The following is a 13267-nucleotide window of genomic DNA, read 5'->3' on the forward strand; positions in this document are numbered from 1 at the left end:
TCCCTCCCTTAGCCACCCTTTGTCGACCTCCACCAAAAAGTTTCAGAAAAAGTCAAGAACAAAATTACTAGTATTCTCAAGAATTTTAGATCCAAACAGTAAATTTTCCCATTAAATCATAGAGAAAAAAAAGATGAAAAAAACATCAAATAAATCACACTGTCCACCACTTCACTCACTACAAATCCCAAACCCACCTCCACAAAACTCAGAACTACCCAAAAAAAAAAAATTTAAACCAAAAGAAAAAAACAAACAAGCAATCAAAAACAATAACCCTCACCTATAAATTTCAGGTAAATTTTAGAGGGACTGTGAGGAAATTAGGGTTTTTCTTCTCTCTCTGCAGAGCAAAACAAGAAGAAGAAGAAAGAAGCAGAAGCAACAATGGAAGGTGTCACAGAGGGAGTGAACAACTTGCAAATCACAGACTCATCATACAACAACAAGAAGAATCGCATCCAGGTCTCAAATACCAAAAAGCCCCTCTTCTTCTATGTCAATCTTGCCAAGAGGTACATGGAGCAGAACAATGAGGTGGAGCTCTCTGCCCTTGGAATGGCTGTTGCTACTGTTGTTACCATGGTTGAGATTCTGAAGAACAATGGATTGGCTTTCAAGAAGAAGATCGCGACTTCTACAATTGACATGAGGGAGGATGTAGGGGGCGGCCAATTCAAAAGGCAAAGATTGAAATGCTGCTTGGAAAGTCTGAGAAGTCTGAAGAGATAATGGCTGTTGTTGCTGCAGAGGAAGCCCTTTAGTATGAGCAGAGTTGAAGTTTGTTTTTTCTGATATCTAGCTTGGTGCACGCACTGTTAGGTCTTCAAAAACTGGTGGATGTATGACTTTTTTTCTTAGGTTTGCCTCTCTAGTGGTGTTTGTTTAGCTGTGATAAAATTTCTTTTTAGGATTTGTTGTAAAATACAGTCTCTTCCTCCCTCTCCCCCTCTCTTCATCATCCCCATTCTCCTCCCTCTATTTCTCTCCTTTTGTGGCTCAATTTGATTGGATTAGACAAATTAGGTTTTTTAGGTTCGGGTAATTATGGATTAGGAGCAACAACTTATAGGGCTAGTGAGTTATTTGGTTCTGATTGTGAGGTTGATCTTGTTTTGGATGTTTGATTGTATTTTGGGTTGGGAAGGGCCTGGGATTGATTGGGGAGGGGAGGGGAGGGGGTCTGTGGAGGGTCAACGAAGGGTGGATGGGAGATGGAGAGAGAGGGTTGCTAGAGTTGGGGAATTTTTTGTTTTTTTGTTTTTGGTTTTAAATTTTTTTTTCTTCCAGAAATGCCCTTCATGTGTACTAGTTGGAATTCGTTGTTAGGGTTTGTGACGGGTCCCACAGTTGACACATCAACATTTAACGTTTGATCAAACGGCCAATCTAACGAACAAGGTGAATTGGTCATATTTGGATACGTTGAGTGTGAAATTGATGAAATTGAAATCTCAAGCCCATTTCGATACTGACCCTAAACCTCTAGGGACTAAAGTGTAGTTAACCCTAAAAGTTAAAACTGTGAGATTACTCGGGCAATTTTGGGATGTCAAAGGTTTTTTTTATTCATCCAGAAATGAGAAACTCCATGAAAAGAAGTCTGCATTTAATCGAACATGCTAAAATGCAGAAACTGAAACCAGACGGAGTACCCAAACTAAAATGCAGAAACATGCCAACCCTACTCTTAGACACCCACATGAAAAGCCAACATCAGAACCCGGAAAACAAGCGGAGAGACGCTACACAAGTACTGGAGTGTTTGAATAAAATTGCGAAAGTTGCTACCTCATCATCACCTAGGTGACAGAGTACACGTCAACTCCATGTTAGAACATGTATGGTTCAAATTATCATGAATATCTACAGGCATCTCTTGAGGGCACAGAAAAGGCTTAGGAGGCATTTGTAGGCTTTCAACGTCTCCTTCGAGCATCTTTATAATTCGTTCATTGCCAGACGATCACTTGGCTTCATTTGAATACACCACAAGACAGTTATAACCATCTTTTTTACGATTTTCTTTTCTTCCTCTGTTATATCCTCCATCTCCAGCTCCTTTCCCTCCTTATATTGATCGTACACCCATGAGGGGAAGTAAATTTGGCTTGAATGCTCTGCACGTGCATTTAAATTCTTTCGTTTGCTTCCCATTTCCATCAACAGCATTCCAAAGCTATAGACATCAGCTTTGTATGAGACGCCACCAATATTTTTGTAGAACAACTCAGGAGCCATGTAACCCATTGTTCCCCTTGCTGCCATTAACGAGACAATACTGTTAACCGTAGGATATAATTTCGCAAGCCCAAAGTCAGAAATCTTTGGAATAAAATTTTCATCAAGAAGGATGTTATGAGGCTTGATATCAAAATGTAAAATTTGCATGTCACAACCTTGATGTAGATATTCAATCCCTCGAGCTACTCCAAGTGAAATATCATACATTTTCTTGTAACTTAGCAAGTTATTCCCTTGTTTGGAATAAAAGCATTTATCAAGAGATCCATTTTGCATGAACTCATATACTAAAGCGCGCTTTGAACCCTCAACACAATAACCAACAAGTTGCACCACATTAACATGGTGAATCCTTCCAATGGTAGCTACCTCACTAATGAAATCTTCCCCATTAGCTTTGGACTTGCTCAACATCTTAATTGCTCCAAAATGGCCGCTTCGTAATTTTCCTTTAAATACCATGCCAAAGCCTCCTTCACCTAACTTATTCTTGAATGTGTTAGACATCTTTTTAATGTCCAAGTAAGAGTACCTTATCGGTGGAAAATTGTTCTCATCATGTAGAAAATTTTCGATCGCGCTATACATTGACGAATGTCTTTTCCATGTATAGATCAAAAACACAATCACAAATGGAGCCAGTATAAATTTTACCATGAGATGTAGTACTGCACAAGAGCATTACCAAAAAAAAAAAAAAAAAATCATGAGAAAATTACTGAAACTGAATAGCTTTTTGATGCATTCTTTTTACATTTTATCACATCCCTTAGAGCATTTCCACCAAGGGCCTTGGGGAGGCGGGGTTGGGTGGGTGTGCTAGGGAAAATGTTGTTTCCAGCAACACAAATCTGCAGGGCAAGGTGTAGGCCCCAAAAAAATTTGCTGGCTAGCCCTTGGGAGGTCGGCCGAGTAACAAAACTCGTTTTGGGCTGACGTGCTGTTTAAATTTCTTTAACGTTGGCGCGTGCACGCCCAACCTTAAAAAAATTTGACGCGCCACTGATGACCATGCGGGTCTATTCCACGTGGCGCATTCTCGAGTGTCCGATCGACTTTATTCCAAATCCAACGGCAGCCATTTTTCGAGAATAAAAAATGAAAAAAATCGAAACTTGCACCCAACGGCTCTCTTCCACGTGGCGATGATCTGGCGCTCGATTCAATTTTCCAAAGACAATCCAACGGCGGTTAATTCTGCCCCAAAAAAAAGAAAAAAATCGAAAAAAATTTGAAAAAATGCCCAAAAAATACTGATTTTTTTTCCTATAAATACCAACAAATACCAATCACTTTTAACACCAACTCTTCATACATTTTCTTCTCATTCTACCATTATTCACTTTGTAGTCAATATTTTTTTCACTTTGAAGTTGAATTTTTCTATAAAAATTTATGGGTTCTTCTAGTGAAACCAGAGGGGCATGGAGTGTCATGGAAGATGTTAGCTTGTGTGAGTCTTGGCTCCACATTAGTCATTATCCCGTAACGGGCAATGAGATGAAATTCTGTCATATGTGGAAAAAAATTCATCCGGATTTTTGTGAAAGGGTAATTAGTTCAACCCGTACAGATCAGGCACTATCTAGTAGGTGGAAAATTCTTAACAAAGAGTTGGCGAAATGGAGGGATGCCTTGGTAAAGGCGATGGACAACCATAGAAGCGGGGAAAACCTTACCAGTGAGGTAAATTATTTGTAATTTTTGTTTTATTAATTTCTATGTCTTATTTAAGTTTATTTAAATATTTCTTGCAATTTATATATTTTGTTAATATTTCTTGTATTTCCAATATTAATATGAATGTTTGTTGCAATATTTTAATTTTGTTTTTCATTTCTAATAAATTGTTAAAGTTTCTTGTATTTCCATTATTATTTTTTTATACTTGTTGCATTGCCAATAATTTTTAAAGTTTCTTGCATTTTCATTTTTTTTTATAGACTATACAAGCACAAATGTTTTTTGGTGCTACTGGGCAAGGAAAAAAAAGTTTCAACCATACCCATTGTTGGGAGGTGGTGAAGAATTGTAAGAAATTCCAAATTATTCCAACGGGTCCGACGGTAGTCTTGAACGAGACGCCACTCCATGAGACACCGGCAACCGCTTCGCCTACGGATTCCCCGATGAGTCAAGACTCACCTATCGAAAAGGAGCCGAGGCCTATTGGAAGGAAGACAGCGAAGGCGAAGAGAGGGAGTTATTCTACCAAGTCATCATCTAAATTTTTGGAGGAACTTTCAAAGATGCAAGCCATGAGAATTGAAATGGACATGAAACAACAAGAGCACGATAGGGCAATTGATATAGAAAATGCAAAAGAAAGGGAGTATGTACGCCAACAAAGGGAGTATGCACGCCAAGAAAGGGAGTATGCACGCCAAGAAAAGATTGAAAATAAGGATCGGGAAACAATGGCCATGGATACAACCCATATGTCCCCTGAAACGAAACAATATTGGAAGCTAGAACGAAGGGATGTTATGAGACGAAGACTTTTTCGTGACGATGGACCTAGCAACACGGATTGGTTAAATGATCAAAACAATTAAGTTCGTTTGCTTGCCTTTCATTTCATTGTACCATTAAATTAGTTTGCTTGCCTTTCATTTCATTGTATTTAAAAAAAAAAAAAAAGATTGGTGGTAATTCATGTATTTTATGTTATGAGTTGTATTGATTTTCTTGTAGTGAATGAAGAAAATATTCAACAAAATTCCTTTTTATTCAAAACATTCCATACATAAAAAGCAAACCACAACCAAAGCATAAAAATAAACAAACCACAACAAAAGCATAAAAAAAACAACAAAGCATAACTAAAAATACAACATAAACATAATGCACTAAAAAAACATCTTCACTTGACTTCATTGACCTTCATTGCCTTTCACTGCCCACAAATGTTCCATCAAGTCAACTTGACGGTGTTCGTGAATATACGACGATTGCATCTCCGTGTAGTGCTCAATCATACGATGCATGAAAGTACCGTCTCTAACCAACGGATCATGCTGCATTGGTTCTCCATTTGGCCCCATAGGTTTTTCATAAATTCGTGTTAAGGTCGTGTTCATGGGATCTGGCTCATACACTTCATCAACATCGTAATCATACTCATCTTCCACAATCATGTTGTGGAGGATGATACAAGTCATCATTATACTTCTGAGCACCTCCTCGTCAAATAGACGCGCCGCGCCCCTGATAATAGCCCACCGAGCTTGAAGGATACCAAAGCACCTCTCCACATCTTTTCTGTACCCCTCTTGATAGGCAGCAAAAAAATTTCCTTCTGGGATCGGGGATGTGGAATTGATTTCACAAATGCTGTCCATCTCGGGTAGATACCATCAGCTAGATAATACCCATTCTGATACACGGTATTATTGACTTGATATGTGATATTTGGGCATTCACCTCTCAAAATATCATTGAACACCGGGGATTGACCCAGGACGTTCAAATCATTTTGAGAGCCGGCAATCGCAAAGAAGGCGTGCCAAACCTGTATCAAAACCGCAACCGCTTTGAGGATGATACTTTTCGCCCTTTCCGATTACCATAATCCCCTTGCCAAGCAGATGGACAATTTTTCCATTGCGGTGCATGCATCAATCCTACCAATCATTCCAGGAAATCCACGAGACTCGGCTCTTTGTAGAAGCCGTTGCAGTCCCGGGAGTAGGTCTGCGAGTAGTCCATGATGTACAGATTTTCCACTGCATCACAAAATCGCATCAAGCTCTCCAAAATGGTGGACTTCCCCATTCGGGCAATCTCATCCACCTGATCAACAGATGACCCATACGCCAACATTTGTATCACAGCTGTGAATTTTTGCTCGGGAAGCATCCCCAAATCTCCAGCACAATTTTTCTTTTGAACAAAGTAGTCATCATAATTGCAAATATCATGCATGACTTTATTGAACAAATGGGGTTGCATTCTATATCTTGCTCGAAAATGAACATCAGAGTACAGAGATTGTGGGATAAAATAATCTTCCAGAAGATTCTTATCCTGAGAATGTCTATATCTATCCACATTCGATGCCCGGCCTTTCGTGAACCACGACGGCTCTGGTTTTCTTCCTCCATCAAAGCAACGGCCACACCAAGTTGCTCATCTAGTTCTCTCTGCGCCCTTTTGCTTGCAGCTCTTCTGCGCATTCTTGCTCGCCTTTCTCGCTCTTGCCTATCCAAAACATCTTCTATGTCTGACATTGAGAATGGAGAATGAAATCTAAAATCTGAGAAATGAAATCTAAAATCCGAGAAATGAAGATGTAGAGAAGATATGGTGTGGGAGGTATGAGTTGAGCCTCTGGTTTTATAAAAAATTTAGACAGATAGAGATGACACGTGGCGCAATTTTAGAGGATGAAAATCTTATCTGAAATTTGAAATTCAAATGAAATTTGGAATTGGAAATGTATCTGGAATTTAAATTTCGAAATGTATCTGAAATTCAAAATTTGAATTTATCTCAAATTTGAATTTTGAAATGTATCTGAAATTTGAAATTTATCTGAAATTTATCTGAAATTTGAAACCGAAAATCTTATCCGATATGAATAGTATTGACACGTAGGAACCCAAAAATCTTATCCGAAAATATTATCCAAATTAATTGTTTAAAAAAACAAAGTTGTGAAAAAAAATAAATAAATGAATAGTAATTGCCATGTCAAGGGCTAATCTTGAAACACACATTTCTTTGGGAGTAGGCAGCCACTATTCACGTGAATAGTAATCGCCTAGGGCTCCCCTTGCCATGGCAAGAGGCTAACTGGTGGAAGTGCTCTTATGTCTATTAAATAGCTATGTAAATTATTGTGCAGTTCATCATCTTCATTTTTCCTCGTCTATTAAATAGCTATGCAAATTATTGTAAGTTATCAATTCAGGGTGATGATTTTGGCATTCTATAATTGCTCGTAAATTACGTCATGGGCTCTTCATGTGTGAGTTGTGAAGGAGTGTAAAAAGTGAAATTGAATTGCTAAAACACGCTCTTACCGAAGATAATGGTTATTAGTAGCGTAATTCCTCGCCATGAATCACCTTCAAGCAATAAGACAAAAGCCAGACAAAATCAATCAAAGACTTCCGACTATATGTTTGGAAAAAGAATAAAGTAAAAATAAAATAAAATATAGTGTTGAATAATTAAAGAAATAGAAGCTGTTACCTGAGCTAAAGAATTGCGCCTCATAATCTGCAAAATACAACAAAAGTTAACAAAGACAAAAAACAAAAGACTTTATGGGTAAATACAATACAGAGTGTGAGCCCCATTTCAATTTTTGAAATACAATACAGAGTGTGAGCCCAAAAAATGTATTTATGGGTAAATGTATTCCTTATTTAAGAACCCCTTAATTGAATAGAACCACGTGGGATCCATTGGTGTGGGCCAAATTCAACAAAGGCAACATCTAAGTTATGATAATAAAGCAAAAAGCCATGCGTCAAAGCGTTGTGTATGTGTATGTATCTGTCAGAAACGTTATGGAAGTTTTCGTTGTCCAAGGATTCACTCATCATAGTCGTCCACTCTATACTGCACCCGTCCTCCAGATCCGACGTCGTTGAATCGTGAATGTTGACATAACCTGTCCTACTCAGATTATTAGCGCATTGAGCAATCACTACGTTGAGAGATGAATTCACTGGATTTGCACACTTGAAAAAAGTTACAGACTGACTTGACGGATAATACAGATCCCCCAGACTGAAGTTAGAGTTGGCTAAAGGATAACGAGGAATGGAGGAGCAATTATTCTTTTCAAGGCCAGGATCTACGACTCGGATATATGTGTAAAAGTAGTTGATGGCCAGCACCAAGTATTTTCCAGAATGTAGGTGTAAAAGTAAAGGGCCTTGTTCCACTTCCCAGAGAGAGAGAGAGAGAGAGAGAGAGAGAGAGAGGTTTACAAGTTCTGGAGATATCTATCAGTTTTGTACCGTCCACGGCAGGTAATGCCACTGTAAACCTTGGTCAGAAAGTCAGTCAACGGGCAGGTAATGCTAAGCCCACACGCATATTCTGGAGATATACCGTCCGCTCAAATTGGTATTATTGATGTCAGAAACTCAGTCAACGGACAGGTGTTTGGCTATTTTCATTCCGCGTCTTACAGTTTTCAATATCCTCCATTCCATTGGATCCATCTATTAAATTCACACCAAAACATCGTTAGAGCATCTATAATGGGCTCCCTAAATCACATTTTTAGACGAATTTTAGAAAAGAATCGTAAAATGCAACTCCAACTATACTCCCTATCCACCTCCTAAAATAAGAAGTCTTCAGGACCTCCTAAATCGAGGAGAGAAAGAACTCCTAGTGGCTCCTTATAATTTAATGCTGCTTTATTTAATGAGTATTTTAAACCCTTATTTAGTGCTAACTATTTTTTATTTTTATTTTTAATAAAGATGGATCAATTAAAAAAGAGTTATAACATTTACGACTCTCTAAATTAGGGAGTATGGTTGGAGTTGAAATTTTTTAGAGAGCTCCTAAAATAGCTTTCTTATATTTTTAGCTAAATTTTAGCTAAGAAAAGAGAGCATTATTGTGGATGCTCTTATAGCCGTCTCATCTACTCTGCAACTGTCCTCCAAGTACCAGCCAACCGCAATAGAAAAATGCAGGTCATCCCCTTGTAAGGTTGGTGCCGTGATTATCTTGTGAGTCGTGACTATGTTATCTTTAGTTTTGTGCTTGCTAACTCATTTCAAACAGCAGCCTTGGAAGTTTCGCTGCATTCTATAATGGTCAACGTAGACAAAGTAAACAAACGATTAAAGAAAGAGGAATGCTAGCAACCTTTTCTCCAACCTTCTGTTTTGGACCTTCTCTCTTCTTCTCATGACAAGTGTCACTTTCCTTACATTTAAAACAATATCATTAATGCATCACACAAGATAGTTTTTGTTTTCCAAGTTTACCCTTATTAAATGTATTAGCTTTTATATTTCCTTCAACTTGTCCAAGTTTTGTTACAATTTCCTTAGCATATTGTTAAAAATTAAATAAGAAAAAAAAAATAAGAAAAAAAGTTTGTTTCATGACATTGTTATTATGAAAGTGATATTATCATTATTTTGTGTTTAACAAAACATACGTCCTCTTTGAAAAAAATACAAAATAAAAACTTCAGTATTTATTATCTTATTTAATTTTTTAATAAGGTGGTAAGAAAGTTGTAAAAAAATTAGCTTGCTATTAAAAAGAGTTAATACATTCAATAAAGGTAAATTTGGAAAACAAAAACTAATTTGTGTGATGCATTAATGATGTTGTTTTAAGTGTAAGGAAAGTGACACTTGTCATAAAAATATGGAGAAAATTAGAGAGAAAGTTACTAACATTCTTTATAAAGAAATGCAACATTTGATTCAATCAAGAATGTCACATGTCGTGGGACCTCTAAGTCAACTGTTGACTTTTATAGTCTTTTCATCGCAAACAAAGTATTTTTTTGTTCTTCTTTTCCTGGTAAGATCCCAAACACGATTGGGTTAATTAAATAATGAGAGGACATCTTATTGGACATATATGAGTCACAGAAAGATTTAGACACCATTTTCTTTTTCTGCAGCACAGAAAGATTTAGTTAGATATGGTAAAAATTATCACCTCTTCCTTGTGCTTAATCTTTCTGGCTTTCTCCACAGTGCATGGAGAACCCCAAGATACCTGCAAAAAATTGAAGTGTGGCGATAAAGGCCCAGCTGTCCATTTCCCTTTCAGCCTCAAAGGCAGGCACCCAGATCACTGTGTCTTTCCTGGGTTTGTCCTGTCATGCAATGAGAAGCATGAAACAATTCTTGAGCTTCCAATTCCATTCAAATTCCCAGTCAAAAGCATAGATTATAAGGCTCAGGCAGTCCAATTATATGATCCAGAAGGCTGTCTTCTGGTGAAGCTTTTGAAAGTCTTCAACAAGTCAATCTCTCCCTTCCACTTCTCAAAAGATCACATGACTAATCTTACCTTATTCAATTGTTCCTTAGCTGAGAGGCAATTAGATGAACCAGTCCCCTGCTTCAGTGGCCCTGGCTACCAAGTTTATTCTGTTGTTTCTTCCAAAATAATTGGGGACTTGCCCCTACTGTCTTGTACAAAGATGTATAATTTGTCATCAGTTCCATATTTTTCATACGAGCCTGCCAATCTTTATTTGGAGTGGTCTGAACCAAATTGTGGACAGTGTGAGGCAAGAGGCAAGATGTGTAGATTGAAGAACAATGGCACCAGAAGTGAAATTGAATGTGTGGACTTCAGTAAAGCAGGTATGGCTAACATATATTTTAGTTTCATTCACATATATTTAACTTATTATAGATTCTTAATATTCTGCTATACTAGTCACTTTTTGCTTACTTGGAAGTTGAGAGCAGAGCAGCAGCATTATTTATTTGCTTTTTATCGCAAAATGTCCCTGATGAATCTATCAAGTTGTATCCTTGTTTTTATTTATTTATTTATTTATAAATTTATTGTGTTCGTGGTCCTCCAGGTTAACTTGGCTAACATATATTTAATGGGTTCTTATATATTTGAATTGTTACAGATTCTTAATATTCTGCAGATGCAAATAATACAACGCATTCATGAAATGAGATATTATCATTTGCAATCCACTTTTTGCTTACTTATTTGGAAGTTTAGAGCAAAGTAGCAGCACTGTTTATTTAAAGGATATTATCATTTGCAATCCTCATTCTTAATTTGGCAGTGTATTTTTTTTTTCAGGTACAAAAAGGAAATGGGTGGCAACAGGTGAGTTATTTAATTGGAGTTGCAGTTTGTTTCATCTGTATATATGAGATCGTGGTGATATTTACAAAGGTTTAACTTGCAGGTGCATCCCTGGGTTCATTTGTTGTCTTACTCCTGGTCATTGCAGCGTATCATGTCTATAGTTCTGATAGAAAAGAAAAAGAGCATCAATTAAAGATTGAAAGATTTTTAGACGATTACAGAGCTCTCAAACCTAGCAGATATTCATATGCAGATATTAAGAGGATTACAAATGACTTCAAGGACAAGTTAGGGGAAGGAGCCTACGGAACTGTTTATAAAGGAATGCTTTCTTCTGAACTCTTCGTTGCTGTGAAAGTCCTCAATAGTTCTAAGGGAGATGGGGAAGAGTTCATCAATGAAGTGGGAACAATGGGTCATATCCACCATGTCAATGTCGTTCGATTGGTTGGCTTTTGCGCTGATGGATTTAGACGAGCTCTTGTTTATGAGTTCTCACCAAATGGTTCACTGCAGGATTTCATTTCATCACCAGACAATAAGAACAGTTTCCTTGGTTGGGATAAGATGCAAGATATTGCTCTAGCCATAGCCAAAGGAATTGAATATCTTCACCAAGGATGCGATCAGCGAATCCTCCATTTTGACATCAAACCTCATAATGTTTTGCTAGACCACAACTTCACTCCAAAGATTTCTGATTTTGGTTTAGCCAAGTTATGTTCCAAGGATCAAAGCATAGTGTCAATGACTACAGCTAGAGGCACCATGGGCTACATTGCACCTGAAGTGTTCTCCAGGAACTTTGGAAATGTGTCCTATAAGTCAGATGTGTATAGTTTCGGAATGCTACTGCTTGAGATGGTAGGAGGAAGGAAGAATGTCGATTCAGCCACGGGGAACACAAATGAAATCTACTATCCCCAATGGATTTATAATCTTCTAGAAGAAGGAGATGATCTACGCATCCATATCGGTGAAGAAGGAGAACGTAAAATTCCAAAGAAACTCGCAATTGTAGGGCTCTGGTGCATCCAATGGCATCCAGTGGATCGCCCTTCAATGAAAGCCGTGGTTCAGATGTTGGAAGGAGGAGAAAGCTTAACCGTGCCTCCCAATCCCTTTGCCTCTACAGGTGCTGCAGGAACCAATGCAAGTACGGCTGCAAGAAATCTAAACATTCAGTTAGAAGCAATTCCTGAGTTGGAGTAACACGTTTAGTTATAATTACATCATTACATGTAAACACACTAATGTATGCAATCAATTATGATCATATAGTTCTTGGTGTTTGTACTTGACCAGCACATGCCTCATGGTCCAGCATTACATAGAATTTAGAAATAGTGGCGTTTCAATGACCCTAACATTGGACCTATTGCTACCACACAATCACTGGCTGCCAAATCCAATATTATGCATCACTTGTGCACATAAACTATTGTGTAACAATCTAGATTCAAGTTTTGACATGACAGTCCACCAGCTTCCATAAAATTGCCGTTGTCCCGCTTGCTTCATCATGTGATCCCCAATAATGTGTCTTGCAGCAATATTGTTCTTCTAGTATTTTAGAGAGTATCTTGCGTTGGAGATGGAAGCCTAACATACAAGTGTTTAAAAATCTCGGCCTACTCAGCGCAACCGCAGTTGATTGAGAGATTAATTTTGAGAGGATGGTGGGGTTGGAATGTTGAATCATCAGCGACAACTTTCTAAAATGCCTAGAAAGGCAACCATTGAACCTTTTTATTTTTATTTTATTTTTATTTTTAATGAAATAGAGGGAAAGATTGACCTTTGTTTTTTGATTCCTCGTTTTGCAGTTCTCTAGCTTCCATGACCTTTGGCCTTTTCCATTAGAAAGATTTCATCACGAAGGTCAATTAATAGACACAATTTCAATTGAGATGACCGTCGGAGAGTCTTTGATGAAAAACAGAAGCAACTGGTGAAGGTAAATTTTAAAATGGGGTCAAGTTAAGCTCACATCATTGTGGTTTGGGCGTGCACACACTGATTCATGTCTCTTCAAACTTGGAAAACAAAAAGTTCTACCTCATTACTCTGACACTCTGAACACCATTTTCGGCTTTGTACGAAACAAGTCTGTTATAAATTTTGTACGCTCTGTTATTTTTTGTTCAAAACGGCAGATTCCATACTAGTTGATCATCACCAAGCTAGTTAACAGAGTCTTGGGTTTCCAAAAAAAAAAACAACAGAGTCCATGCCTATTTGA

General features: G+C 37.7%; 1 protein-coding gene and 2 pseudogenes across 2 annotated transcripts; 2 read left to right on the forward strand and 1 right to left on the reverse strand.

The window, feature by feature from the left end:
* The first annotated feature begins 293 nt into the window (after positions 1 to 293).
* Positions 294 to 794, forward strand: LOC148916984 (uncharacterized protein At2g34160 pseudogene; annotated as a pseudogene).
* A 947-nt stretch (positions 795 to 1741) lies between these two features.
* Positions 1742 to 7547, reverse strand: LOC148916985 (rust resistance kinase Lr10-like; annotated as a pseudogene). Its single transcript, XR_016126987.1, has 4 exons — positions 7532 to 7547; positions 7441 to 7467; positions 7269 to 7313; positions 1742 to 2912 (listed from the first exon to the last, which is right to left on the reverse strand). The product of XR_016126987.1 is annotated as a rust resistance kinase Lr10-like (transcript).
* A 2252-nt stretch (positions 7548 to 9799) lies between these two features.
* LOC148916986 (rust resistance kinase Lr10-like) lies at positions 9800 to 12329 on the forward strand. Its single transcript, XM_089052143.1, has 3 exons — positions 9800 to 10553; positions 11017 to 11043; positions 11126 to 12329. The coding sequence occupies exons 1-3, from the start codon at positions 9881 to 9883 to the stop codon at positions 12235 to 12237; spliced, it is 1812 nt and encodes a 603-aa protein (XP_088908269.1). The 5' UTR covers positions 9800 to 9880; the 3' UTR covers positions 12238 to 12329.
* Positions 12330 to 13267: the final 938 nt, after the last annotated feature.

The sequence above is a fragment of the Prunus mume genome, linkage group LG5 (assembly GCF_029339155.1).
Source record: "Prunus mume cultivar Tortuosa linkage group LG5, ASM2933915v1, whole genome shotgun sequence".
Taxonomy (NCBI): Eukaryota; Viridiplantae; Streptophyta; class Magnoliopsida; order Rosales; family Rosaceae; genus Prunus; species Prunus mume.